General features: G+C 45.9%; 3 protein-coding genes across 5 annotated transcripts; 1 reads left to right on the top strand and 2 right to left on the bottom strand.

Moving 5' to 3' along the window:
- Window positions 1-2,282: 2,282 nt before the first annotated feature.
- Window positions 2,283-6,828, top strand: CDKN3 (cyclin dependent kinase inhibitor 3). 3 transcript variants are annotated; one of them, XM_015865827.2, is made up of 7 exons: window positions 2,284-2,465; window positions 2,682-2,737; window positions 3,345-3,389; window positions 3,749-3,971; window positions 4,305-4,336; window positions 4,588-4,691; window positions 5,209-5,684. In XM_015865827.2, exons 1-7 carry the CDS (start codon window positions 2,389-2,391, stop codon window positions 5,275-5,277), a joined length of 606 nt encoding a protein of 201 aa, XP_015721313.1. In that variant the 5' UTR covers window positions 2,284-2,388; the 3' UTR covers window positions 5,278-5,684. The 3 variants fall into 3 exon arrangements, with proteins under 3 accessions (XP_032300872.1, XP_015721313.1, XP_015721312.1); XM_015865826.2 differs by lacking the exon at window positions 5,209-5,684 and adding an exon at window positions 5,904-6,828 and having other exon boundaries at window positions 2,285-2,465; XM_032444981.1 differs by lacking the exons at window positions 3,345-3,389; window positions 5,209-5,684 and adding an exon at window positions 5,904-6,828 and having other exon boundaries at window positions 2,283-2,465.
- Window positions 6,829-7,104: 276 nt separating this feature from the next.
- Window positions 7,105-15,133, bottom strand: CNIH1 (cornichon family AMPA receptor auxiliary protein 1). The gene is made up of 6 exons (XM_015865813.2): window positions 15,094-15,133; window positions 12,397-12,488; window positions 12,094-12,162; window positions 9,836-9,948; window positions 8,631-8,774; window positions 7,105-7,957 (listed from the first exon to the last, which is right to left on the bottom strand). Exons 1-6 carry the CDS (start codon window positions 15,131-15,133, stop codon window positions 7,930-7,932), a joined length of 486 nt encoding a protein of 161 aa, XP_015721299.1. The 3' UTR covers window positions 7,105-7,929.
- Window positions 14,969-25,402, bottom strand: GMFB (glia maturation factor beta). The gene is made up of 7 exons (XM_015865828.2): window positions 25,334-25,402; window positions 24,497-24,593; window positions 23,765-23,814; window positions 22,802-22,851; window positions 21,673-21,755; window positions 20,176-20,249; window positions 14,969-18,779 (listed from the first exon to the last, which is right to left on the bottom strand). Exons 1-7 carry the CDS (start codon window positions 25,334-25,336, stop codon window positions 18,708-18,710), a joined length of 429 nt encoding a protein of 142 aa, XP_015721314.1. The 5' UTR covers window positions 25,337-25,402; the 3' UTR covers window positions 14,969-18,707.
- Between the last annotated feature and the right edge of the window lie 201 nt (window positions 25,403-25,603).

Below are 25,603 nucleotides of genomic sequence, written 5' to 3'. Positions count from 1 at the left end.
TGGGACTGCATTCATCAGTGGCTTTAATGTTCATAAAGGAAATATCTTTAATGACATTGTCACAGTGGTTTTTTGCACAGGGCTGAGAATCCAAAGTGCTGAAGCATTTAGGAGTCCATTGAGCCCATCTCAAGATGTACAGATTTGATTAGGCTGGATCAGGCCCTGGGTAACCTGGTGGAGCTGTGGTGTTCCTGTGCATTGCATTGGAGTTGGACTTGATGGCCTTTAAAGGTCCCTTCCACCTCTAAGAATTCTATGATCCTATGGGAAAAAGCCCTCAGTAATGTTACTCATCACTTACATGGAGTGCTGGCTTCTTCCTTTAATCTTCCCAAGCTGTAAAATGCTCCACAATAAATGGCCAGGAAAAGACTTTCTGCCCAGAAAAGCACAATTGTTGCTGCCAGCATGAAGAGTTTCTGCGTTGTTCGCTCTCGCCCTTCACTCTTCACAACTTAAGTACACAAACATCTCCTTTTTCCTGCTCTTTTTACAGATGTTTCTCAAGCAGAAAACATACTTGTGATGTTCTGACGATTTCCGACAGAAATCCCAAATGATTTGGGGAGAGAATATACGCTGAGATGAGAACATAGGAAGGAAACAATATCCTTATCATACCACATGTCGCTCAGAGAGAAAACCTTGGAAGAAAAAGTATCATTTATGCAGCTTATGTGTGACAGCACCAGGGGAAAACAGTGCACTGAAGGTCGGCTCACTTTGCTGAGAAAAGAGTAGGAAGGATCTTGTGGAAATTCAAATCAGTCCCTTCGTGTTTTGTAAAGAAATGGCTTTGTGTCCTCAGGAGCGGTGCACAGCCCTGAATGGTTTAGATGAGTTCAAATGAGGTTTAGCACTGGCAGCCAGAGTGGATAAACAAGAAGGAAGGAGCTTGTTCCATCATTATTATTTCATTCCAAAACATGTTCACTGTCATCAGTGATGAGTCAGCTCTGAGTTCTGTGGCACTGGAGGCTGTAAACATACAAAGAAAGACAGTCAACCAGCAAGAGTAAGGAAAGTGTTCATGCATTCATCTCAGAGAGGATTAATGCAGAAAGTTAAGGAATAGCCTAAAAGACACTTGCTTGTATGCATTACTGCTCCTGCTGGTGATGGGTTGACATTTGGAGTAAGAATTCCTACTGGTTTCCAGCCTTAAATGATTCTACAGTTCTGCCTTAGAGAACTGCAGATGTGTAGAGCAACCCAAAACACCTCCCATGGTCACAGAAAGTCCTGCCAGGATGAGAAATGGAGTCCACAGTTTGGATATCTCATAGCTGCACCAAGGTTTGTCACCTCACCTCCCAGCCACCTCTTACTGTTGTGATAAGAGGACATCGCTGGCAGCTTCCCCTCTATGAAAGCTCTAACATCGCAGCAACATTTAGCAAAGCAAACTGTGGCTTATAACAAATACCCGGCAGCCATGAAGATATCCTTAGGAGGATCAATAACATTCACCATGATGTTAAATCCTGCTGTGAAATAGGATAAATACAAACCAAATCTGGTGGCTGCCTGTGCAAAGCTTTCCTGCCTGAATTCTGCGTTTTTGGGACTGGTGAGGGAACAAAACTACATGTTTCTATTTCCTCATCTCTGTTTTTACTGCTTTTCTCCTCTGCTTTAAAGGAATGTTGTGCAAGAAAGCTGAGTGAGGACACGAGAAGGTGAAATTGAGATTTCAGAGCTTTCAAAGCAATAATTTCAGAGAAATGCCATAAAGTTGCAACGTTCTGACATCCTTCATAGCTGTGAAAGAAGGAAGTTGTTTGCCCAATTTAGCTCATAAACCCTGAGGAAAGAGATCTTGCAAGGGAAGCTCTCGGTAGGAAAACAGACAGATTTGGATCTGCCAGCACCTGTATCAATCACACGAGAGCCTGCAATACGAAGGACTTGCCAGATAAAAGTCAGATTTTATCCAAACAGATTAATTTAGAGCAAAATTAGGACAAGAGGAAAACTATAACTGACACAATGTCATCACCAGTGGGTTGATGAACCTCATTTTCACAAACAGCTCACTTCCATTAGGCCCAAATGCCTCCCACAACAGCTTAATGACTTCTTTAATTGCTATTATTGTTGGTATGTGAAGAGGAGGACACATTTATTTAAGCTTTATAAAGATGCCCACACCCTGTCGAGTGAAATTTCCACAACGCGAAGTCTGGAGGCCAGCGAGCTCCACAGACGCCATTACACCGACAGCCAATCAGCGCGCTTCTCCTCCTCTGGTCACCAATCAGAGAAGGCCCCGATTAAGGCGGGCTGAATTCAAACGTACGGCGGGAGCTGAGCGGCGCCATCTTGGGGCCGGGGCCGTCACTCCGCCCTTAGTTCCTCGCTGTTCTCCGCCCGCAGCCGCTTGCCATGCACGTAGCCGGCTTTGACTCGTCGGATGAAGAAGGCGCTGAGGAGGAGGGGCAGGAGCCGCTGCCGCTGTCCTGGTGAGGAGCGAGGCGTCCCCGGTGGGGCTGGGTGGCGCTGTGGGGGTACTGCGGCTCTGTAAGGGAGCGGGCGGTGGGATGTGGTGATCCCTCAGCGTTGGAAAGAATCGATCTTAAAATAACCAGCATAGAGCTGCTTCCTTTCCCATTCCCTTCCCCTTCCCTTCCCCTCCCCTTCCCCTCCCCTCTTAACATGCAATATGTATCTCCTGACAGGCTTCCTCTGTCTCCTGCCTACTCCTCCGCATTCCTGGGCTTGTGTGCCCTTCCAGGTAAGCATTATTTAGTGAGGTTTGCGGGTGTGTTTGAGCTGATGAGAAGAAATATCTCGTAGCCCTGAATTCTGTTTGCTGTTATTTGGTGGAGCGGCTTCCAAGCAGTGACCTTCCAGTATTTACAGGGAGTGTGTAAACAGGAGGGGAATTACTGTTTATGAGGGTGAGCAGTGATGGGACAAGGGGGAGTGGTTTTAAACTGGGACAGGGGAGGTTTAGGTTTGTTCTTAGGAGGAAGCTTCTCACCCAGAGGGTGGTGACGCACTGGAACAGGTTGCCCAAGGAGGTTGTGGATGCCCCATCCCTGCAGGCATTCAAGGCCAGGCACTGATTTCACTCTGACTTATAATACCCCGAACTTTTTCATCTGTAAGGTGTGCAACAGCTTAAAACCTCGAGTGACTCTTAAAATCCTATTCCATTAGAGTTTAAACAGCATTATCTGCTTAATACTGCATTCCACACTAGTAATCCATTTGCAGAACCAGGATCTGTTGTGGGGCTGTGGCTTTGGTGCTGAGGGAAGGCTGTCTGCTTTGTTCTTCTGTTGTAGCAGGCATTAATGAAATGTGAGGTCATAACCAACATTCCTCATTTGTTTTAGGTTGTAGGTTTAAGGACATTAGAAGGAATCTTCAGAAAGATATTGGTGAGTCTTCTGATCAGCGTCTGAGCGCCTCTCATTTCAGCAAAGGGAGATGGTTGGACAGTTACAGCTGGAGATGGGGAAGAATCATGCTTAAGCCAGCAGTAGTTACTCAGACTGTTTTCAGTGCTGACCTGACTTTGGTTGAGCCTTGTCTCTAAGCTGACTCTGGACTGAGAATTCCTCTGAAGACAAATGTAGGCAAGACTCAATGGAAGTAAATGCTGCTTAAAGCAGAACTGCTAACATCTGTTGTCTTACCTTCAAAGGCTAAACAAGGCAATTGGTACCAAGTAGCTTATCTGTTTATGCTTAAGCTTGATAGGCTTTGTTTATGTGCAAGTGTCTTAATCTGTTGGCAGGTGAACTAATGAACTATGGGATACAGGATGTGTTCGTGTTTTGTACCAAAGGAGAGCTCTTAAAATACCGAGCACCAAACCTTATAGATGCTTACCAAGAGCATGGGATCTGTGTGCACCACTATCCTATTCCAGATGGAGATGCTCCTGACATCACCACGTGCTGCACCATTCTGGAAGAGCTCAGAAACTGCCTGGAAAGCAGCAGGAAGACAATTATCCAGTAAGTTGTGATTCCTTCACCAAGTGTTCCTGCGTGACCACCTGAAATGGAATCCTGTCAAATGACAGTCGCTTTCTTTAGGGTTAGCTTAAGCTGTGGAAAGCTTCTTTCACCTCTTGTACCCCTTTGGAGCTCACTTGGCCTTTCTGAGATCTGTTTCTGAGAATAAATAAAGGATGCTCATTATTTCTAGAAGTAATTACAAGGCTTTCTTGTACTACTGCTGCTCTTATATTGAGGCAAGAACTGTATCTTACACTTGCATATGGAGGGGGCTGAGTGTGTTGCAGTGTGCCACAGCTTGCTCTAAACAAACGTTCTCTTCTCTTGCAGCTGTTACGGTGGCCTCGGACGCTCCTGTCTCAGTAAGCAGCTGCCTTCCCCCATCTCAATACCTGATTAAGTTGATTTAGACCCCTGTTCCCATGAGACACCACTGCCTAAAGGTGTAGCAGTCAGATGGGACGAGGGCCATCCAACTGATCTGTTAAGTGCACTGTGTTGGGGTGGCTTTTCCCAGAGTGGTTTACACAGAGTAGACTTTCTACTGTGCCAAAGTGGTGCTGTGCAGAGCAAGAGGTGCTCAGCAGAATCCATGCTTACCTTTCCCTTACAGTAGCTGCATGCCTCCTGCTTCAGCTTTCGGATGTAGTGACACCTCAGCAAGCCATAGACAGCCTCAGAGCCTTAAGAGGATCCAGGGCAATACAGACAATCAAGGTAATGGGACTGCAACAGGTAGCAGATGAGTTGAAAGTGGAGAGTCTGGACAGTCATTCCCTCCACTTCACAAAGGGATCCTTCCATCTTTAGAGGTGTTTCACAGCTGCTGCCCCCACTGCTTTCCTGAGTTTGTGCTGCTTCTGGCATTTTTCTTTCCTGTTGGTGCCAGCCTGGTCTGCCTGTACTGAATTCAACACGTCCTGCTTGTCTGCTCTTTGCCATCACTAGTAATCTCTTCCTTTCTCATCCTTATCCCTACTCATAACCCACTAAGCTGTTGTCCGTCTTTTTCTTGTCCTCATTCTCTTCTGCTTAATTTTTCTGCTTCTTTCTTAAATCTTTCTGACTCAGCTTAACTGAGTTCTGCAGCTGCCACATTAATGCACTAGCAGTCTTGTTTCAAGTACCCCTAACATTATTTTTAACCCTCTCCATGGAGGGTCTTAAGCTGCTTAACAGTTGGCTTTCTTCTTCTCTTGCTTTGCTGGGGGTTTGGCTACTCTTGGGTCAGCAGAAGTTCATACACAGTAGTTCTGTGTACATGCAAGAGAAGCTGTCATTGGATCCATTCACAAGGCAATAGCTTCCAAGGAAAAGGAATTACCTGGAGCCCGTCCCCTTGCCAGCTCTGAGCCTCTGGAAGCCAAATTTAATTTGAACTACTTGCTGAAGAGCAGTTTTCCACAAACCAAGAGAGCAGATGAACAGCTTGCATCCTTGGTTGAAGGGGGTTGGGAAGGGGGTAGGAAATATGAACAAACGTTATCACTTGAAGCCTTCATTTGGGTTGGTCTCTCCTTTAGCCTCTGATAGTTAAATCTCATATTGAACACCTGTCCATTAGTGCTCCAAATAATGTATGGGTTGGCATGACAGCTCTTAGCACAAACTTAGGCCTCATTGTGCTGGATCATGAACTCTTTGTGGCGAGAGCAGTCTTCTTTAGTTGACCCAAATAAAGCAGCTTTGAGTTGTAATGTGGAACTGCCACCTATGTAGTTACCTTAAGCTCACGTGTGCCCTTTCTGGCAAGCACAGGACCTGAGCAAGATCCATCTCATCTGTCCAAGGGTAAAAAAATTCCAGAGGATTAGGAATAAATGCAAGAAGAAAACCTAAATAGAGTAGGAGGGTGCAGTTTGAATTCTGGGTGGTACCTATTCCAGAAGCACACAGCGCTCATTACAGATGGGATTTGTGCTTTTCCAGCAATACAATTTTATCCATGACTTCCGAGAGAGCGTAGCTGCACATCTGGCAGCACAGGACACAGCACAGCGCTCTGTGTCACGGTGAACTCGTGCTGGAGTGAAGGCTTTGTTTGCAGACACCTGGACAAGGCGGCTCATCCCAACCTGAGGAACTGCTCATTGCTACCACCTCGGTGACACAGCTGCTGTCAGGTGTGTGCAAAGCAGTGGGGCTGGGGGCAGAAATCCTGATGGATGTAGAACAACTTGAGCTGTTCAGCAGTCCTTAACCCTCACTGCCTTAAAAATGCACAGAACTGTTATGCGTTGGGGGCCTGAATGCCTACCAGGCTTCTTAACACAAGGACAACTTGCACACGGACTATAGGCTTGGAAAGCCAATAGGCTGCCTTCTACTTCAGCGTGTAGAGAAAGATGGACAAACATACTTCCAGGCTACAGCCCTGTTTGTAAAATATAGCTATATGTAATAGATATATGAAATATGTCTAGCTGTGTGTAATTGCTCAGTTCTGGCATCTTCTCCACAGCAGCAAGACAGTCTCAAGCCAAGCACTTTGCTCCTGGCTGGGGGCAGCTGGAAGCTGAAGTTCACATTAGAACCCCACTAGGAAGTTCCTCTCCTGCTTTCACTTTTGGATTCATTCCCATGTGTAAAGCTTTACTGTTTTATTGATTGAGGAGTATTTTGCTTCTGTGCAGCTGAGTGCTGGGCTACAGCAGTACTCAAAAAGCAACCAAATTCATGGGAGACATTCAATGGCTGTTAAAGATGCCAAGTCCCCAGCACAGAGCTGTAAATCCACCTGTTTTCTCCCACTGTAACACATGAAGATTGGACTTCAGCTTCCTGCAGCCACCTGTATGCTGTGCTGTTGCACCTGATGGACTCAAAGGGAACAAATAAACTATTCATACAAATATGTGCTGTTCAAACTGGAACATTACTTACCTAGGCTGTTCACAATGACCATTTACAATGCAATGGTACCAGCTCATGTGAAACATCTCCCCCAGCCCCAATCACTGCTGATCTGCAGAGCCACAGACCCATAAAGCAGGGAACTGGAGCTTCCCTTGTCCAGGCACAACTCGATTCTGTGCTGTTTATAAAAGGCAACACAATTATGGCAGCAGAAAGCAGATGAATGCAGCGGTATCTGCTCAATTTAAAGACAAAATGAGGCACCAAGTCATAATAAGCACTTCTGAATTTGAGACTTTATTTCTTGCACTAAGGAACAGCAGGGCAGTTTCACAACAATCTCTCCTTTGAAAAGCTCTGTAGTATTTACTCTCAAGCTCAGGAGTATTTTCACCATTGGAATTGATAAATGTGGATTGATCCATTTGTGAGTAAATTAGCTAATGGTTTCTGTGCACGGACTGTAAAAGATCATCTAAATTCACTCCTTTGTGGACAATGCAATGTTTCCTACCGCGCTGACACACACCTGTGAGCACAGCAAGGCTGGCATTTGCTGAAATACAGAAGCCTCTGAACCATGCACGTATGGGGGAAGATTACCCAGACAGGAAAAGCAATAAGAACAGAAGTGCCTTTTGCAGTTGTGTCCCTGAATTCAGCTCTTAAGACTGGCACCACCTCCAGGCAGAGCATGGCACACACAGCCCCCCCAGCCCAACGCACTTCAGCTGATGGCAGAGGGACACGAGGCCACACCGAAACCCGGCCCCAAGGTACTGCTGTGCTATGGCTGCTCACTTACAAACTACTGGAGGACTACGGCTGTTCCTTATGGAGTGCAAAGTCAAATCCCAGTAATCTTTAAACTAATGTACATGTAATTCCATCATTTCAGTGTCCCGGTAAGGTATAAGAAAACAGTCTTTCCACAAGTATAAAATGTGGAAATCTTTTAAAAATAGGGGAGTCATTTTGTAAAGCGGATGCGATCATCGGATTCCGTATTTCATCTCGGTACGACGTTGTCGCTGTAAATAATCCATGGTTTGTGGCTTTTGCATGCACTTAAATGGAACAAAGCTTGCCAAACGTCTTCTTAAGAGCTCACCAGAACATAAATCATGCTGAAAAAGAAGAAAAACCAATAACGTTCAGCCGTGTCGTTTTGATCAACGTTACACATTTAATTACACCGCCTTAAAGAAGCAAATCCGTGTGAGGCACATGGACTGCAACAGGAGACTTGACACAAACACAGCACGGGGCGCTGCCAAGGATGCTGAGAACTGATGTGACAAGCAGATGAAGCAGCACAGCACCTGGGACACCCCTCAGCCTTGTCAGCACTCAGCAGCCATGTCACACTGCCCAGCACCCACCAGCTGTTGGCTTGGAAGCAGGACAAGGTACAACAGAGTTGGGATGGCTTCGGTGGGTCCCATCCCTTTTTGCTCTTGGAATGACCGTCACATTACACTCAAAGAAAAACCAGCTCCAATACCCACACAGCTCAGAAATACTGTTCCAATTTCTTAATGAGGTCTGGGTGGGGAGGGGGCCATTCAGTTGTGCTTAACAGAAGAGAGGTGTACACCTCCCCAGTCATTCTAAGGCACAGATTCAAATGAGTAACTCCAACCACATTAAGACCTGTGTTTTAAAAGCCAGTATAAGGCAGGTGTGAATTCCTTCCTCAGGCAGGTTGGTGTTATTTACATTCCTGAGTTGAAAACCTCTCTTGGCGCTACACCCAGCCTCAAAGAGCAGAATGAGGATTAGACAGAGGAACGAACTTACCCATATAAGTAGTAAAAAAATGATAGAAGGTAGAATGCTAATTTGCACCATCCTTCCTTCTGGCAATAGGCTAAAATGTCTGCATTCATGATGGTTGTAGGATCGTACAGCCCAGGGCCGCTCATCACAGGTCTACTCATGTACCTGGAAGCGACACACAATCAGTTTTGGGGCACCAGCAATGGCAAACATGGGTTTGTGCCCCCCGCCCACCAAGCAGCACAGCACTGCAATGAGGAGCCACAGCAACTCATAGGAGACTGCATAGTGCAAGAGGCCCCATGTTGACCATGGGCACCAAAGAGTTTCTAACACACACAGCCTCAGGAGCTGCCCCCAGCCCTAAACCAGGACAAACGCTGGCACAGCAGCTGGAAACAGGACATTTGTTTATAAATGAAAACCAGTGTTCTGCAAGTTTTACATGGGATTCCTCATAAAGGCTTGGATAAGGTGGAGAAGGGATCACCACAGCGTCCTACGTAGCCTGCAGCCTTGAGTCATTACTAAAATGTATGTTGGGTAGCACAGTGGAAGGGCACTCATGCAGGTCAATGCAGAACGAACCCACAGCTGTGGTTTAATGCAGGCCACCCTACCTCCAGCCAGGACTAACACAGCTACAACCACACAAGGAAATCTCTCCTGTGGGGTTCCATTACAATCTCCTGCAGCTCCCTGCGCAGACATTATCATAGAATCACAGAATGGCTTGGGTTGGAAGGGATCACGAAGCCACAGGCAGGGCCACCAACCTCCACATTGAATACCAGCCCAGGCTGCCCAGGGCCCATCCAACCTGGCCTTGAACACCTCCAGGGATGGACGGGGCATCCACAGCCTCTCTGGGCAGCTGTTCCAGCACCTCACCACTCTCATAGTGAGGAACTAACAGCCAAAGAAAGCAGGGCTGCCACTCCTACCAGCAGCCCACGCTGTCAATATGCAGCTTCAGTGCATCTCCAACACATCAGCTGCCACTGCTGCCCAACACGGGGTTCTTGCGCAGCACAAGGGAATACAAACAAGGAGAAGAAGCAAAGCGATGCTTTTCATTTGACAGCCTGGATGTCAGCTTTCTCACTGCCACCCCAGGAAGCATCCCTTACTTACTGCAGACACAGAACACTTAACAGGAAGCACTGCAACAGGAGAATGGGTTACAGTTAACATGTGTACACACACACCAGACCCGTCAATATTACCTCCAAATATGATAAGCCAACAAAGGCATATTGAGACCCAGCGTAAGCCACTCTGCTGCACAGAGAAACATAACACAGAAGAATGCATGGATGAGGTACTCTGGAAGTACGAGCTGGAAAAGAAAAACACGAGTTAGAAGTTTGGATAACTGCAAACAAAACATGCATCGTTTCATCTATTTTGGAGGTAAGCCTTTGTTTAAGTGTTATTTTAAGGGACTGCAAGTGAAAAGAGCAAGGAGCAGTTTGTGCCTTGCTGTTTTCACGTGATATTCATCATCAGCTGAGAAGACTTTAAAAAATGGAATGCTCAGAATAAGAGATCTCTATTGCCTCCATAGACAGAGCTATTTCTGCTCGTGTAACAGAGAAACACCACCAAGAAACATGTGCTACAAACTTGTTTGTAGGCAAAAAGCTGTTTTGTGTTTTCATATATGAATATCGAATCAAAGCTGTCAGATAGATGTAGTTTTCAGCTTCCAACTGGGGCCAGGATGGGATCTCCGAGGCCAAGCTCTGCCCACCAGGTGAGCACACAGCCAGCTTTGGCCTCCTTCACCCACAGCTGGCTTTGCATGCTTGGCAACATCATGCTTTCCAGCAGGAGCCCACAGAGCTAACTATCAATTACCATGACATGATAAAAGCATGAAATGCCAGCTCGTATTAGTGTTTATTAATAGGAGTAGTATGGAGGGGCAGGTAGAATAAATGCATGCAAAGAGCCAGCGAAACCCTGCACCCAGTGTGAGACCAAGTACCATAAAGCGGCATTGATTCCTCTCTTAAACCATTCAGAAAGAAGCAAACCTTCCCAACTTGGGAGCACTAAAGCATCTCATGAGAAATACATGAGAAATACATCCTAGCTCGGATTCCAGCTGTGTGTCCATACACACACACAGTGCACTGTGCTCTTCCTTTGCCTGCAGGACTACACCAATACCACAGCATCGTGTAACTCATTGAGAGCCCCAAACCATCTCCCTCAGAACCTCGGAGCTGCCAGGAGTCGCCCTCACCATCTACTGTGCTGCTACATTCTGCTTCCTGGAGTGATAAATAGCACACAAAGTGAAAGCACAGCAACAGCAACAACAACAAGCTGTCGTAACTGAAACGTCACAAGGACATATCTGCATCCAGCTCCTTCTGGGTATATTAGCAGTTACAACTTGGCGTCTATTTAAAGCAGAACAACAAAACCAGCGGTGTTCTGAGCTTGGCAGCCTATTTACCAGGTCTGGAATTTGCAGGTTATTTCAGCACACGTTTCACAATGTATTTCTCTTCACCTTCCCTATTAGATCCTGCTCCCACACCAGGACGCCTCCCTCTCGCAGTGCCCCCCCAGCTGCCTTTATCCCCATTGAACAGCCCCCTTTGAGAGCCCAAATCCTGACTCCACTCCCAGCTGCTGCCCTCCTTCCACAACATCAAACCCCACCTTCCTTCCTATTTTCATCCCAGAAACAACCACCACATGCACGTGGGTTAGCAGAAGGTTAATATTTGCTTTCAACATGCGCGCTGCGATACTTCAAAGGTTGCAATAACATCATAATGCATCGATGCAATGAGAACTTTGCCTTCCCCCCACACTGCAGCAGGCCAAGCAAGGGAAACTGTTAGATGCACGGCTCTATGGGCAGCAGTGCTGTGCCCATTCACATCCACCCCAGCTACTATATAACACATTATCCCTCTGCTCCTGGTTACAGTTTCCTTCCAGCTCCCCTCCAAGCTATTCTAACCCGGAGGACTCACATAACGGGCATGTAACAGTTTTCCTCACTTCACAGGGTAAAGCAAACAAAATCATTGGGCACAATATATGGGGATCCATGAAGGTGTTGGAAACCCCACGGGACAAAACCAAGCGGGTGTGCAGGCACAGGATGAAACATCTCCGCTAACAACGGATGTTCCCAACGAAATGAAAGCAGCGTTAAAGGAGACGGAGGCAGTACACACCTGGAGCGCAATTCTGACTCTTTTAATCTTTTTGACCCTTTCAACTGTCTTTGTGCCGTAAAAACGTGGAAAGCAGATTGAAAGAGCGTTAGTCGGACGGCTGACACCAGCACCGCACATTAACAACACAACACTCAACTCGAACGTAAAAATCAGAGTTTCCCCTATGGTTCAGCAGGCAGCCAAGGCCCAGCAGCACAGATGCGACTCTGCCCTGTGTTCTATCAGGGTAACACAGCACTTCACGTGGATTTAATAATAATAACAAGCGGGCAACTTACAGGATTCAGCGTGTTGCATTGGTCGATGGGGTTCTTGTAGTCTGTCTTCAGCTCATCGAACGCTATGATCTGCAACGGGATCGGAACGGCCGTGAAGCTTCAGCCCGGAAGCAGAAACACGTTTTATCCGCCCAAAGCAACACATGTGCTCGGGGCCATCCAGTTCCCAGCAGTACAACCCCCTCCATCCCACCTTCTCCACCCCGCCCGGCCGGGGCCTGGCTCAGCTCCTCCAGGCCGCACCACCGGGCTGCTCCCCGCGGCTCCCCCCGCCCTTCCCTTCCTCTCCCGTCCGTCACTCACGTGCCAGATAGCGAAGAAGATGAGCGCGGCGGTGAGCAGCAGCGCCAGCGTGTAGGCGATGGCGGTGGCGGCGGCCGGGAGCGGCGCGTGGGCTGCCGGGCGCGATCATTCACCGCCGGGGCCGGGCCGAGACACCGCGCAGCCGCCGAGATACAGCGACCCCTGGTGGCAGCCGCCGGAACTGCTGAGCTGGAGGTGGGCGGGGAAGGACAGGGGAGGAGTTCAGCTTCAATCCTTTCATCCTGTTCATCTTCAATCCTTTCGTGTTGTGGTCAATCAGTCACACTTAGACTCGGCCCTCCTCGGTGTGGGGGGAGGAAATCAGCGTGGGACATAAGATGTGAGTGCTGCTCTGCAGTGGGTGCACATAGTGTCCCATCCTTGCAGTAATACTCTATGCAATTCCCTTTTGTGCTTTTGAAGCAAACAGTTGCGCGCTCACAGTTGGATCCAGGGCATCAATATTATCTTCAGCTCATCCCTCGATCCAGCCGTGCCGGCTGAATTAATCACGTTCACAGATCAATCCAGGATTTGATGCTGTGGGAGCAGATGGCGACGCAGGCTGTGTCTGAGGCAGCCACGTCCTCCTCCCAATTACCCAGCAGCGGATATTTAAACTCCAGACATTGCTTGGATGAAGTGCTAAATCTCTCCCGCTCCTTATTCAGCTCAGCTAAGGGCACTGACCCTTAACTTTCTGCTCTACATCTGCCCCCTGTTCATGAAGCACACGGGATGGCTGCTGCCCCTTTCCCTTCTAACTGAATCTTTTCTGCCCCATTTTCTTCCTGTGTTCTCATTTTCTTCTTGCAGACAAGAGGTGACAACACCAGCTGCTGTGTGCCGTGGGATTCCAGGGCTGCTCCACACTAATTGTAGAGCTCAGTGCTATAGAAAAGCTGCATTCATGCTCCTAGCAGCAGGAACAGTTAACGGTGCACCTTTCAAACAGCCTGGATGGGACTCCCCAACCGCAGCAGGAAATCTGCCATGAAAGGCAGCCTCGCTGTGTTCCCAGTGTTCACATCTGTTCTGCATTCCGTGTCTTTCTGGCTGATAATTGCTCTCCTCTCCCCTCCGCCTCCTGCTGAGGAGCTGCTGGAGCTGTCACAGGCATTTCAGCTGAGCTCAATCACGTTTTCATGCCATGCCTCACTTAGCACCAAAGGTGAACGAGGTTAAAGCAGGGGATGTTTGCTGGCCCTGAAGGAATGAAACAGCACAAAACAGCCCAGAGGAATCAATCCCCTGCGGTGACACAGAGCCAACCGTGCAGATTCACTGCATCTATGCAAACGTATCACATTCACCTCCTTCACTTTATGGATCTGCTGGAGGAAAGACATAGAACCCACACGCAGCAAGACGAGGCTGCAGCAGACACCTGCCATCCCCACAAGGCCATAAAGCCTCAGTATCACCAAAAGGAACAGCAGATATTGGAGCTTCAAGGGGTAACAGTGGCCAAGTTTGCTTAACTTTTCAATATAAAACTGGAGAACAGGAATGTGTTGCCTAGCGATGTGGTGGATGCTTCTGTCCATGGAGACTTTCAAGGTGAGGCTGGATCGGGCCCTGGGCAGCCTGATGGAGCTGTGGTGTCCCTGTGCATTGCAGGGGAGCAGGACTGGATCCCTTCCAGCCCTGAGGATTCTGTGATTCTAAGGGATCTCCTTAGCAACCCCATCTCAGACAAACCATCTGCTGACAGATCTGGAAGAAAAAACACAACCTGTACATAACATTCCCTGTATATGATATTCAAGCCAATCTGTACTACTGCACAGAGGTTTTCCATTTCGTTCCCAATTCCTTCCCCAGCTTTCACTTCAATAAGCACACAGCTGACCTTTCCATAGAATCATTGCAAGCCAGTGACCTTTTCTGAATGAATGGAAGCAGCTGCCCTTCATGTCTCTGTATCTTTCTGCAAAGCTTTTGATTTTATTGCCTTGATAACCTAGAACTATCAGTGAGCTATTGCTGCATTTTCTAGTTAAGCATCCTTAATAAACAAGTGAACACCACAGGGCTGCCCAGGTCACCTCCTTCCAATGCAAGAGCTGTTTATCCCTATCTTTTTCCTCCTTCTCCTCTTTAATCAGCTGTTCTTGGGAGCCCTTTCTGTCCCACAGCAGCTCAGCCATCTCTCTCAGAGCTGCTGGCAACAGATTCTATTGTAACATAGGTGACCAACAAGCCATTCAAAAGCCAGATGTGCTGGAGCTGCTGTGCATTTCCTCCTTCACATGTGTTCAATTCACCAGGGATTTCACGCACCTGAGGAAGAAGGGGGTTATTTCTATCAGATTTAAGCTGTGGTCCATTAGTTCTGTTCTTCAGCACTGGCAGAAGCAATGACTGCCCTCCATAATGGATGGAAAGAGGAATTCTTACCCTGAGAAATGCCAGCGAGGAAGCACAGTGGACACTAAAGATCACAATACAAGTTCAAAGCAAACCCAGGCTGCTGAGAGGAGGAGGGTCGTGCATAATATTAATGCCTTCCCCTTTTCAGAGACCCCATGGTCTGTGTGCTACTTTGCAATTAAAACAGGGAAACAGAACATCTTAATTAAACATTTTATTTATACCAATACAAGCACCATGCTTAGCAAAAAAGATTTGGTTTAAAGTGAACATGCAATGTGAACTAGCAGAGACTAAACAGCACATGGAAGTTGCACTGGTTACTGGTACGCTCATGGAACTGCTGAGTTCCAAGACTGGCCATGAATCCCTCCCACCTTTTGCCACCTGCAGCACTGACACCAACCAGGACACGTCACAGTGCAGGAGTCGCACTGAGTCTGGGTCACGTAGCAAAAGCAAAGAGCCTCAATGCTCATGTCACATTATGGCTCCACCTTGCACTTCCCAGTTGCATGTATCAGAAAGCATGACTTAAAAAGTCAAGCACAGTGACATGAGTTGTCAGCATCCTTTGCTTTTGCATGTCTGACTCAGATCCCCTTCACTTGTTTAACATTGTTTCTGGACCATTTATTTTACAGTTAAAGATACAAAAATGGAATCTTGGTACAAATACATAAGATGCTCCTTTGGAAAAGTGGAAAGGTGTCAACATCATCATTATTGCCTCCTCTGATAATAGCTCGAAACAGCATTCATGATTCTAGAAACACACTTGAACCATCAAACATCAGCATTTACAGTTCGTTAAAAAATACCTGAACATTACAAGTCCATTTTATGGGTTACCATGCAAGTTCATGTTTTAATTGAGCTTCCCATCAATGAGCAGGATTACAAGAGCTGTATCCCAGCCATCCAGCCAATACTGAAAGCAAAACTGTGGCAGGAGTTTCTCTTTATGAAAGACCTTAAACTCTTGGCCGAGGATTTGATGGCCAACTCACCAGCTCCTGAAAAATAGGAGCTCACAATGGAAAACGCTGATCTCAGCCCTTCCAGCTACAAAGGCTCCCCTAGGCTGCATTATTTCATTTATCTTGTTGGAACCAGCTTTAGAGATCTGAAAATACAAGACAAGCACGTGGTGACAGGTAACGGCAAATCATAGTCAGAATGTACTGGCCTTCTGAATACAGACACACCAACCTCCCACTGATCTCAAAGGGGAGGGTTAAGGAATATACAGTTCTACAGACAAGGTGGGAAAAAAAACCATGAAAACAAGCATTTGTGTAGAGCAGATTTGGATATAATCGATGTCTTTGTTTAACCAAGCATTAGCATTACCTATATCTCAAGGGCCTAGGACAGCACATGGCAGATAACTGTGCCAAAACACAGCACTGGAAACAAGAAAACAACAAACAAGCTGAGAATGGCAAACATCCGCTGTGTGCTCTTCCTTCGAGCACCTGCAGCTGCTTCCTCACTGCCACAGCTCAAAGCAGGGAGGGAGCTACAGCTATGAGGCAAAGCGGTTACAAGACTAATACTGGTAGGCTGAGCAGCATCAATACCATCTCCCACAGGAATGTGGGCTTTAACACTCTCAACAGAGCTAGTTTGCTTCCTGCAGGACTCAAAGGGCAGCATCTAAGGCAGAAATCCTCAAGTGGAAGAAGCAAGAACACTAAAAGTGAGCAGTAAAGAACTCCAAAGGAAGAGCTCCACTACACGGATATAACCTTAAGTAGCAGAGGTTGTTCAGCAGAAGGTGGAGTGGTGCAGAGATGCAGAACCTGCTTCATTCATCTGACTGCAGCAGCTCCTTCCTTCTCCTCCAGTCTCCTTTTACAGTTATTTTCATTGAGAGCTGGATGTTGGCAGCCCACCAGTGTACAAAATACAGTAAGAAAAGCTATTCATCCAGTTTTCCCAATTAAAAAAAAAAATAAATCAAGTTGAATATTTCAAGTGGCAGCTTTCCTTCAGCCACATCACACTTCAACAGGCCTCACCCCCAGCACAACACCGAGGGAACAAGGTGTGCTGCCTCAACACTGATACCATGATTGACATCATTCTTCTAAAGTTAAGCCTTACTTACACAATGTCTGTTAACACACACAAGTGGTAGTATAGAATGATGGAGCTGTTTCATAGTTGATGCCTTTCTCGTCCAGGGAAATGAAATTGGTTTTCCAGTTCACCAGAGAAATTGTATTTTAATTACAAGCGTTTCCTTTCAGAACTCAAAGATCAATTTAATTGAATCATTCTAACACGTATTTTGAAAAGCTCCTCTCAAGTCAGACCCATACACAATAAATGAGCGGTAACATCAAACTAAGAAGAGATCTATCAACACCGAGGACCTCTGCAAATCAATTCCTTGTGATCTTGAAGGAACTAGTGTTAAAAGCACTAACAACATACGCCTGCAAACAAAAAGAAACAGACCTTCATTTGGCAAAGGTTTCACAGCATGAAATACTGGCCTCCAAATTGAACAACACGTCCCTCCTCACCAAACAGGGCAGCTGTGTTTGAAGGTACGTTATCAACAGGAAGCTGCTCTCAGACACTTACTCAGCAGCACAACAAACACGAGTAAGACAGTGAGATACCGTCACACGAACCCTCCTTCTGCCACTGCGTTGGCTGAACACGATGTCCCATAGCAGACAGCTATTCTACTCGATATAAAATGGCTCTGTAAAAAGGTCATTTATAAAAGTTAACACGCTATTTTCACATTAGAATCTTTACTGTTTCTAAGAGATGAACCGTAAGTAAATGAAAAATCAAATCCCGTATGCAAAAAGCTTTCATCTGGAATGTCATTTTGACTAACAAGCAGTTAAGAAAATTAGAGACTGTCATTAAAATACTGAAAAAGCTACGTGTGGACAACCTGTATAACAAAAAAAGGTATAAATCGCTCAGTACCATGAAAAGCTTTAACCTCCTGCACTCCTTGGAATAGAGCAGATGACTGGAATTGCTAAGGAAAGGAGGCCAGCTTTTGCTTTATAGGTGTCATCTGCAGCACTAGGCACTAGGAAAAACGTCCCTTGGATTCTTTAACAAAGGTGTTACCAAATTAGTAGGAAGTGGCAGTGTAAAATTCTCAAGTCGTTTTAAAGCTCCCAAATTAAAGGCACACAGTATTCACAGGTGTTCGTGTAAGAGGAAAGGAGCATAGAGGTAAACTTCTTAACAGCGTAGGAAGTTACGTATGCGAGACATCTGGTATGAGAGGAACCAGAGTCAGAATTCAGCCCTTAGTGATCTTCTAGTCCCTGTAAGACTGCATCAGCATGAGAATTGGACAAAGCTTTGCCCTGAAATTCAGTCTGACTGCCTCAGTCAGCTGAGGAATTACCAGAATGACAAAAATGAGATCCAAGAGTTGGAGGAAGTTCACATGGACACGACATGGGGGGATACACGGGTAGGTGTGCTGTACAAGGAGTCTGTCTGTTGAACACTAAATGCTCCCAGGGAATAGTTATCAAAGTTGAGAGGACGTCATGAATTGTGACAATAACAACAGGTTTTGCAGATAAATGGCTAGTATACGTCATAAGGATGCATTTGTAGCTCAGAAAGAGTTAGCATCAGCTTCCAAATTATGCCTGGATAGAGCGATAAATTCAGAACTGAACTATTTTAATTGTAGAAATATTAGTCACAAGAGTGCAAAAGGATTCCCTGCAGAGGAGTATTCCCTTTTCACAGGTACACAGAAGGAAACATCTGCAAAGATTTGTTACTTCAAGGAGACAGACCTGCTATTCTTTGCACAAACTTTGCACAAGAGACATACTGCAGGAAACAGATGGAAATACAGTGCACTTTTAGCTGCAAGTATTCATGTCTGGTTCCAGTATGATCAGGATGGTACATAAATACTCATTACAGAGGTTTTCTTAATGGAAGAAGCCCAGTTTCTCCCGCAGCCATTCTTCGGTTAGATCTTCCGTATTTCTTATTTCAAATACCTAAATAAAAACCACATTGCATCAATATTTGTGCTGCTGGTACTTGGAGGAGATAAGGATACAATGCAAGCAATACCTTTCTGCATGAATTGTCTAAGCTGTAAAACAACAACCCAGTAACCAAGAGTTTTCCTTTGCTTTCTTGAATGCATTGGTTACTATTCCAAAGTCACATCAGTGGAACACATACAAGACTAAGTGGCAAGGGACATTAATAACTTGACTTGCTCTGAAATCTCACCATCACACCCAGCACTCCTCAAATGTCTCAGCAAGAGGCCTGTCTATTTCAACAGCAGAAACGAATTTAGCCTCTAGGCTGAATTAAGATCCAAGTTACAGCTGTTCTGAAGTAAATTCATAGCATCTAATAATACGTTTGCCCTTGAAGAAAGGGGCTCGGGATACCTCAGAATAGAAGGCTCACAAAGAAGAACCAACTAAAGGTTCATGCAAGTCTTCAGCTCACAGCAAAGCCTTGAAACAGCAAACAAGGCTGAAGTAGCCAATAAACTCTTCATATTCCATACACACAAGTGATTTAGATTTTGATTTTTAATTAGGGTAAGCTAATTCTGCACTGTCTTTGAGATGCCAACAAGTGGGTTATCTTGACAGAAGATTCAAGCAAATAAAATCCACAAGCCTCCAAGAACATTCTCTTAGGCAATGAACAAGGGGGGTATTTCACTGTTCGTGTATTGACAAGACTGAAAATAACTGATTTAGTGCTGGAATAGCTTTATTTGTCTAACAGCAGGAAGAAAAGCCATGAGCTCGAATGAATCAAGGCTCAGTGAAGGACAAGAGTTAAGCACGTCTGAAGAGGGAGGAAACAACTTCAGCTGGAAACAGGTTATGATCAGCTTCAGAAGGAAAATAATCATGGACTCTCATATCCATTTCTAGGTAGCGTGGTGGCTGGAGACCCTGCACACAGCAGGGGGTTAAAACTGGATTATTACTGTGGGCCTTTTCAACGCAGGCCATTCTATGGTTCCATGCTTTGTTCTTCTCCAGTACCAAGACCAGGCAAACACAGAGAGATTTAGGATTGTTCATCACACTCTGAAAGGTCTGTCCTGTGAGCATACAAACCCCAAAGCCACTGAGCCAAGAACTTCAGCCTGCACTTCAATATTCTACCAAAGCAAAGATATCCATCCACTGAAGGGTATTCCTGTTACTTTTTGGAACACGGTTCTTCCTGACCTCTAAAAGAGAGGAAATTCCCCACCCCCTAAATGATGTCTTCAGTCTTCCTGAAACACAATCTATTCACTGTAATTACAAAGTCTCATAACATCCTTTTCATGTTGGGTTCAAACATGACACAAAACAGCTTTTGCAAACCACATTTGATGCAGAGGCAGTTACTTCAATTAATTAATCATACCTTAGTGAGTTCAGCTGTCTGTACAAGCTTATTCTTGCTCCCAGCATACATCATCTGCTGCTCAGGCTTGCATCCTGTAGTTGTGTGAATAAGAAAAGAAAGGTGGTGCTTGGTTATTTCAGCTGCTACACCTCAGAACTGCTTGGTTTTTAATTTAAATTGAAAGCAAAAAAGTGACCCAGTCACTTCTACATGCTTCAGTGTAACGTTCATACTCTCTGTATTATCTTTACTCATACTTGGCACTTAAAAAGTTGAATCAATGGTCTCAACGTGCACCTGTACTTCTACTCAAAACCATCCGATATTGCAGCATCTGGGCTGGAATTGCAATTCAGAATAAAGCAGCCATCAGAGCAGTAACTCCTCCACTGCAGCAGTGTGCTGGCTGCATCACATACAATTCTTTGCCATCCCGCTATTTCTGGAAGGTTCCCAAGACGCTCCTAGTTCTACTCAACTCTTTCCAGCATGTGCATTTGAGCTAAAAATCAAACTCAGATCAAACCAAGTCAGCTGAAATTTACTATTAGAATTACACAGTTAAGTAAGTTTCTGACGTGGGTTGCTGTGAAGCAAACAGAGCAAGCTGTAAAAACTTGGGATGATCTTAGATTACAGTTTTTCTTCTCAAACGCTTTCTGTTCACTCACACTTCTACTTGTTATGGAGCTCTCTATTGTCCTTCTTAGCTACAGCTGTGACACTCCCACATCACAACACAGCTGAGAGGCAACTGTTGCTGTCCATTACATATAGGTCTGCAAGAAAATCCTCTTAACTTCCATCCTTTCCCTTTTACACAGTCCTGATCCTCTCACAGCCAGACACGGCCTTGTGAGAAGGGTAGGAATTGCCTCTTACATCGAACATCCCAAAAGCAGGATGTACAGAGGTGGGCAGGAGAAGGGGCTGTATGTTCCAGCCCTCTCCTCACTCATTTCCTGAAGCCACTCTGGTCACACTTGGAGGATTCCCTAAAATTTGATGAGGGGCTGACAAGGAAATGCATTATTGCTAAACCTACGTGAACAGATGCAGAGCACTCACCATTTTCCTAGAGGAAAATGTTACAGAATGTGCCACTGAGACCACAGTGGACCCGGTTAGAAAAACACACTGTTTGAACAGCTATGCAGGAAACTATTTCTCTTCAGCCTCCAGAAATGGAAAACAAAGCATATTTGCACCCTGCTAAGTGTCTTAAATGTGAACCCCAATTGCAATGAAAATCACCAGCGAGCAGGGAAATCTGGGCAGATGGAACTGCTAACAATTGGCACAAGCAGATGGTGAGGACAGAGTTAATATACTAGAGGCAGTGATATTAACTCCAGGCAGTGCCATGCAGCTTTATAGTGCCCTGATTCCAGCACAGGCATAAATAAATTCAGCCCTGCACATCAGAACCAATATTTGAGCATTAAGCATTTATTTTATCCTCTACTGCAAAGAACATTCCCAAATTAACAGCTGCCATTGGCAGTGTTCACTCACCTACAGGACTGGAGAAGATAAAGCACAACGGGTAAGAAACTCTTCCATCTTCATGCTGATACTTGTAGCTGTACACAATAAATGTTTTTTCTGAGGTTAAAGAAACTGGGAAACCAAACATTTTGTGAGGATACAATCATCAGAACCTGATACAGGCACAGAGAAGTCTTATATTTTAGGAGATGCCTCAGATTTGTAAAGCAGTCTTTTACTTTCATTTCTATATTTGACTTCCAGAGCTGACCCTGCCTGTTTTTACCAACCTCTACAGCAGCCAGAGGATGAAGGTTGTCTCTTTACAGCCGTTTAACATCAGCAATGAGATGGGTGTCTTTTAGCTGTCTCAGATTCCTCAGGCAGTTTAGTAAGAGGACTTCCCACACCCATGGCTATCTTGCTATCTTGTTCCTGGCCTGCTGAAGGCCACATCCCTCCAGCACTGACTGAACACTTCATTGCTTCAGGTGTTCTCAGGAATTTGAACTCCTGCTTTATAGCTTCCTACTGCACTACAGTCATGGACGTGAAGCTTCAGAATGGCACCAGGAACACTGCCAGTCAGCTTAGGAGGAAACTGAAAACAGATATTTTCATCAGCTGCAGCTAAAGCACCCCTCTTATTTTGTTTGTTTAGAATTTACTTCCCTCTGCCAACTCACTTCCTTTCTTTTTTTCCCCCCCTTCCCTCTTTCAAGCACAGGGATTCTTCCCTACATCACATGTCTGAAGTGCTCCCAGTGGTAATAACTGCAGCAGAACAGTAAGGGGAACAGACTAGGAAAGCACCAAAACAGATCCCAAGTTACACAGGCAGCTTTCTGTACTTACAAGCAGTAACATGCATGTTACTTGCTTCTTAACAGCACTTCCCTAAATGTTACAGTGTATAGCTTAAAAGGAAATAAAGCCTCGGGAAAGGCCTAACCATATCAGCTGCTGTTTTAAGACGTGAAGAACTGGGACAATCATTCAGTGCATCACGAGAACTGATCCCTAAGATGCCTCACAGATCAAGTATTACTGAAGTCTCATTACAGGCATTAGCCTAAAAAGGTGAAGTTCAACTTGAAACATCTGAACAGCTTCCAGGAGTGACTAAGACAAAATGCCAGCAGCACAGGAAGGATATCGAGGTTGTCTCTCAGGCAGCTCATCTTTTAGCTCATCTGGAGAAATACCCTGGTAACATTAAACACAAGCAATACTTCAACGAATGAACTTGCACTTGAAGGTATACTTGAAGGCTAAAGCAGAATAGTGGGATGGTAAAACAGCTGCAAGTTAGACCCACATCTTCAGTTTAACTGATAACTCTCTAGAACAGTTCAAGAAAGCTCATCTGCTAATAGATTTCTACACCTAACCATTAAGTAAACATTAACGTGAATAATCATCCCTAGTTTAGGCATAATGAGTTTCGAAAACATCTTGGCTCTAGTTGGATAAGCTGGCAGCTACAGTGCTTTCCTAAAGCCAGCACTAAACAGAAGTACAAGCACATCCAAATAAGTATCTGTTAAAAATCAGCTACATACAAGGTGCTCTTAAGAAACTGCTCCTTGAACAAGCAAAGAGCCCCCATTCCACTCAACCATTACCTTAGCTGCTACATTGTAGGGTATAAGAGCCAAGAGTAAGGCTCAAATCCCTTGGAAGGATTTAATTCTACCCTGTGTACCATTAAGAAATACTACAGGGTGGCCATCTACCAAATGTAGGAGCTGCAAAGGACTAGCAATCCCAGCTTCTAATTGACAGCAGATGAGTTCAGAGATCCATATGCAGATCTACATGGTAATGCTGCAAAGAACTCTTTGAGAAGCCAGCAGGTGCCTTTTACATACAGAGTTGGATCATAAGGGCTTTAAATTAACTTCTCTTTTGTGCAATTAATTAGTTGCCTCAATTGCTTGTGCATAGCCCCACTATTAATAGCGCTGTGCTTTACATGCAGAGTGTCCATGCATTCAAATAAGCTCACGACCCAAATTAGATGAAGAGTTTGATGACAATTTGAAACTAAGGCAGTACCTTAGAGACAACAATACATTGCAGGCTGAAGATACTCTTATTTACAATGCATTTAACAAACCTCATGCTCCTCATCCAGTACCACCAACTGCTTATCCTTGTCGATTTTCACTAGAAATCAAAACAAAACACAGGTCAGGTCCCAGCTGATTTACACAACACACGCACAAAGCTTTTTAACCCCACCTCCCAAGGACATTTCTTAAACTTCCACTCTTTCTTCAGACCACATAGTCCCACAAAGTCCCTGAAGTCAGAAATGACACAGAGGCTGCTCATAGCAACGTGTCTTTTTCAGACTCCAAAGGGTTAAGATATCAATGTATAAAAGCCATAAAATGTACAGATCCGCAGTGATTGTGCCATGAATTGGTTTCACTATCGTTTTAAAACCAGCCATGAACTCTGAGCCACAACAAAAAGCTCTACAAAGGGCACATGAAGTCAAGCCTTGTGCCATTAAAACCGTATTTCTCTACTGCTAACAGCAGAGAGGCAGAACAGGAAGTAGCCAAGTTCATGGCAGACTTGGTCTTTTCACCGAATCACAGAATGACCCGGGTTGGAAGGGACCTCAAGGATCATGTAGTTCCAACCCCCTGCCTGGCAGGGCCACCAAACATACACCTTTACTAGATCAGGTTGCCCAGGGCCCCGTCCAACCTGGCCTTGAACACCTCCAAGGACGGGTCTTTTAGATCACACCAACCTGTTACAGCAACAAAACTATGTAAGGAGAAAGAAAGGACCCCACAAGACAGTGGGATTCTCACCAGCCCCATTTTAAACTTACTTATAATGGCAGCGTTGTTGGTTTCTTTACGGAAGCGGAATTTTCGCAGCTTCTCCACCAGGTCTTCAGCAACATCACAAACCACCAGAGATTCACTCTGCAGAGGGGAAAACAGCAGAGACATCTTTAATAGAAGAGATACCCCATATCAAGGATACGTGCCCATAAGCTCTTAGGAAGCGGAACTGCAGTGGAAATGCCTATCAGAAGTTTCAAAGCATACATATAAACTAGGAAAATACGGATGAAAGCTGGTTTTAAGGACAAAAACACGCTTATCTGCTCTCCTACCCCTCCTCAAGGCCAACATTTAACCATCAACATGTTACGCTGCACCCTCGAAGCAAGATTATCCTCCTTCATTGCTATCAAGGGTTTATTTCCACATAATACAGCCATTAGAAGGAAAGAGGTGCCCCTTCAAGGCTTGATAACGCGACTATATGGATGTAATACAGCAACACGAGTGAAAGAACTGAAGCATTTAAAGCAACGGGAGCAGCACTGGGGAACGAGGAGCGTTCAGCAGCACCCAGCTGCCCTATGAGTCACCGTGCAGCCCATGGGGAAGGAAGCGGCGCTGATGGCAGCATGTTGCCCGCCCTGCCACACGCAATGCTCGCCCCGCCTGGATCCGCGCTTATTTCCCCTCAGCTTCCAAGCTCTCCCCGCTCCCCTCACCCCACAAGCCCCGCTCTCTCCTCACAGCCGAAGCCGCACTCTCATAAGGGACCGTTTCTCCCACTAAGGCTGAGCCTGAGCCCGACCCCGCTGCACTCACAGCCCCATCCCATCCATCCCGTCCATCCCCCATCACACATCACGATCTCCTCTCACCATCTTGAGCTCCCCCGCCAACCCCACTCCCGTCCGCGCCGCCGCCCCGCCGCCCCCTCACTGAGCAGCCACTCGCACTGCGCATGCGCCAACGACACCCCGTCTCCCTCCCTCCCCGCTTCTCTCTTTCAGCCAATCAGCGTCGTCGCCGCTGTTGGGCGGGAACCCGCAGCCGCCTACGGGAAGCGAAGAGGTTCAAAACCGGCGGGAGAGGGAAAGGGGAGGGGAAGTCACGTGACTCCCATTCGCCGCCATGACGCCGAGGCCCCG

The sequence above is a fragment of the Coturnix japonica genome, chromosome 5 (genome assembly GCF_001577835.2).
Source record: "Coturnix japonica isolate 7356 chromosome 5, Coturnix japonica 2.1, whole genome shotgun sequence".
Taxonomy (NCBI): Eukaryota; Metazoa; Chordata; class Aves; order Galliformes; family Phasianidae; genus Coturnix; species Coturnix japonica.
Note: the sequence above shows the minus strand (reverse complement) of the source record. Positions and strands in the feature narration are given on the sequence as shown.

What these genes read in the sequence shown, in the direction of transcription:
- CDKN3 (XM_015865826.2), top strand. Translation starts at nt 2,389, where the DNA reads ATGCACGTAGCCGGCTTTGACTCGTCGGATGAAGAAGGCGCTGAGGAG. An exon ending in GGGCTTGTGTGCCCTTCCAG is followed by an intron (nt 2,738 to 3,344) that starts GTAAGCATTATT and finishes CATTTGTTTTAG; the next exon opens with GTTGTAGGTTTAAGGACATT. An exon ending in AGCAGGAAGACAATTATCCA is followed by an intron (nt 3,972 to 4,304) that starts GTAAGTTGTGAT and finishes CTTCTCTTGCAG; the next exon opens with CTGTTACGGTGGCCTCGGAC.
- CNIH1 (XM_015865813.2), bottom strand. Translation starts at nt 15,133, where the DNA reads ATGGCCAGTCTTGGAACTCAGCAGTTCCATGAGCGTACCA. An exon ending in GCAGTTCCATGAGCGTACCA is followed by an intron (nt 12,489 to 15,093) that starts GTAACCAGTGCA and finishes CGCGCCCGGCAG; the next exon opens with CCCACGCGCCGCTCCCGGCC. An exon ending in TTTTTTTACTACTTATATGG is followed by an intron (nt 7,958 to 8,630) that starts GTAAGTTCGTTC and finishes CTTCTTTTTCAG; the next exon opens with CATGATTTATGTTCTGGTGA.
- GMFB (XM_015865828.2), bottom strand. An exon ending in TACTGGATGAGGAGCATGAG is followed by an intron (nt 22,852 to 23,764) that starts GTTTGTTAAATG and finishes TAATGTTACCAG; the next exon opens with GGTATTTCTCCAGATGAGCT. An exon ending in TATCTTCTCCAGTCCTGTAG is followed by an intron (nt 20,250 to 21,672) that starts GTGAGTGAACAC and finishes ACACAACTACAG; the next exon opens with GATGCAAGCCTGAGCAGCAG.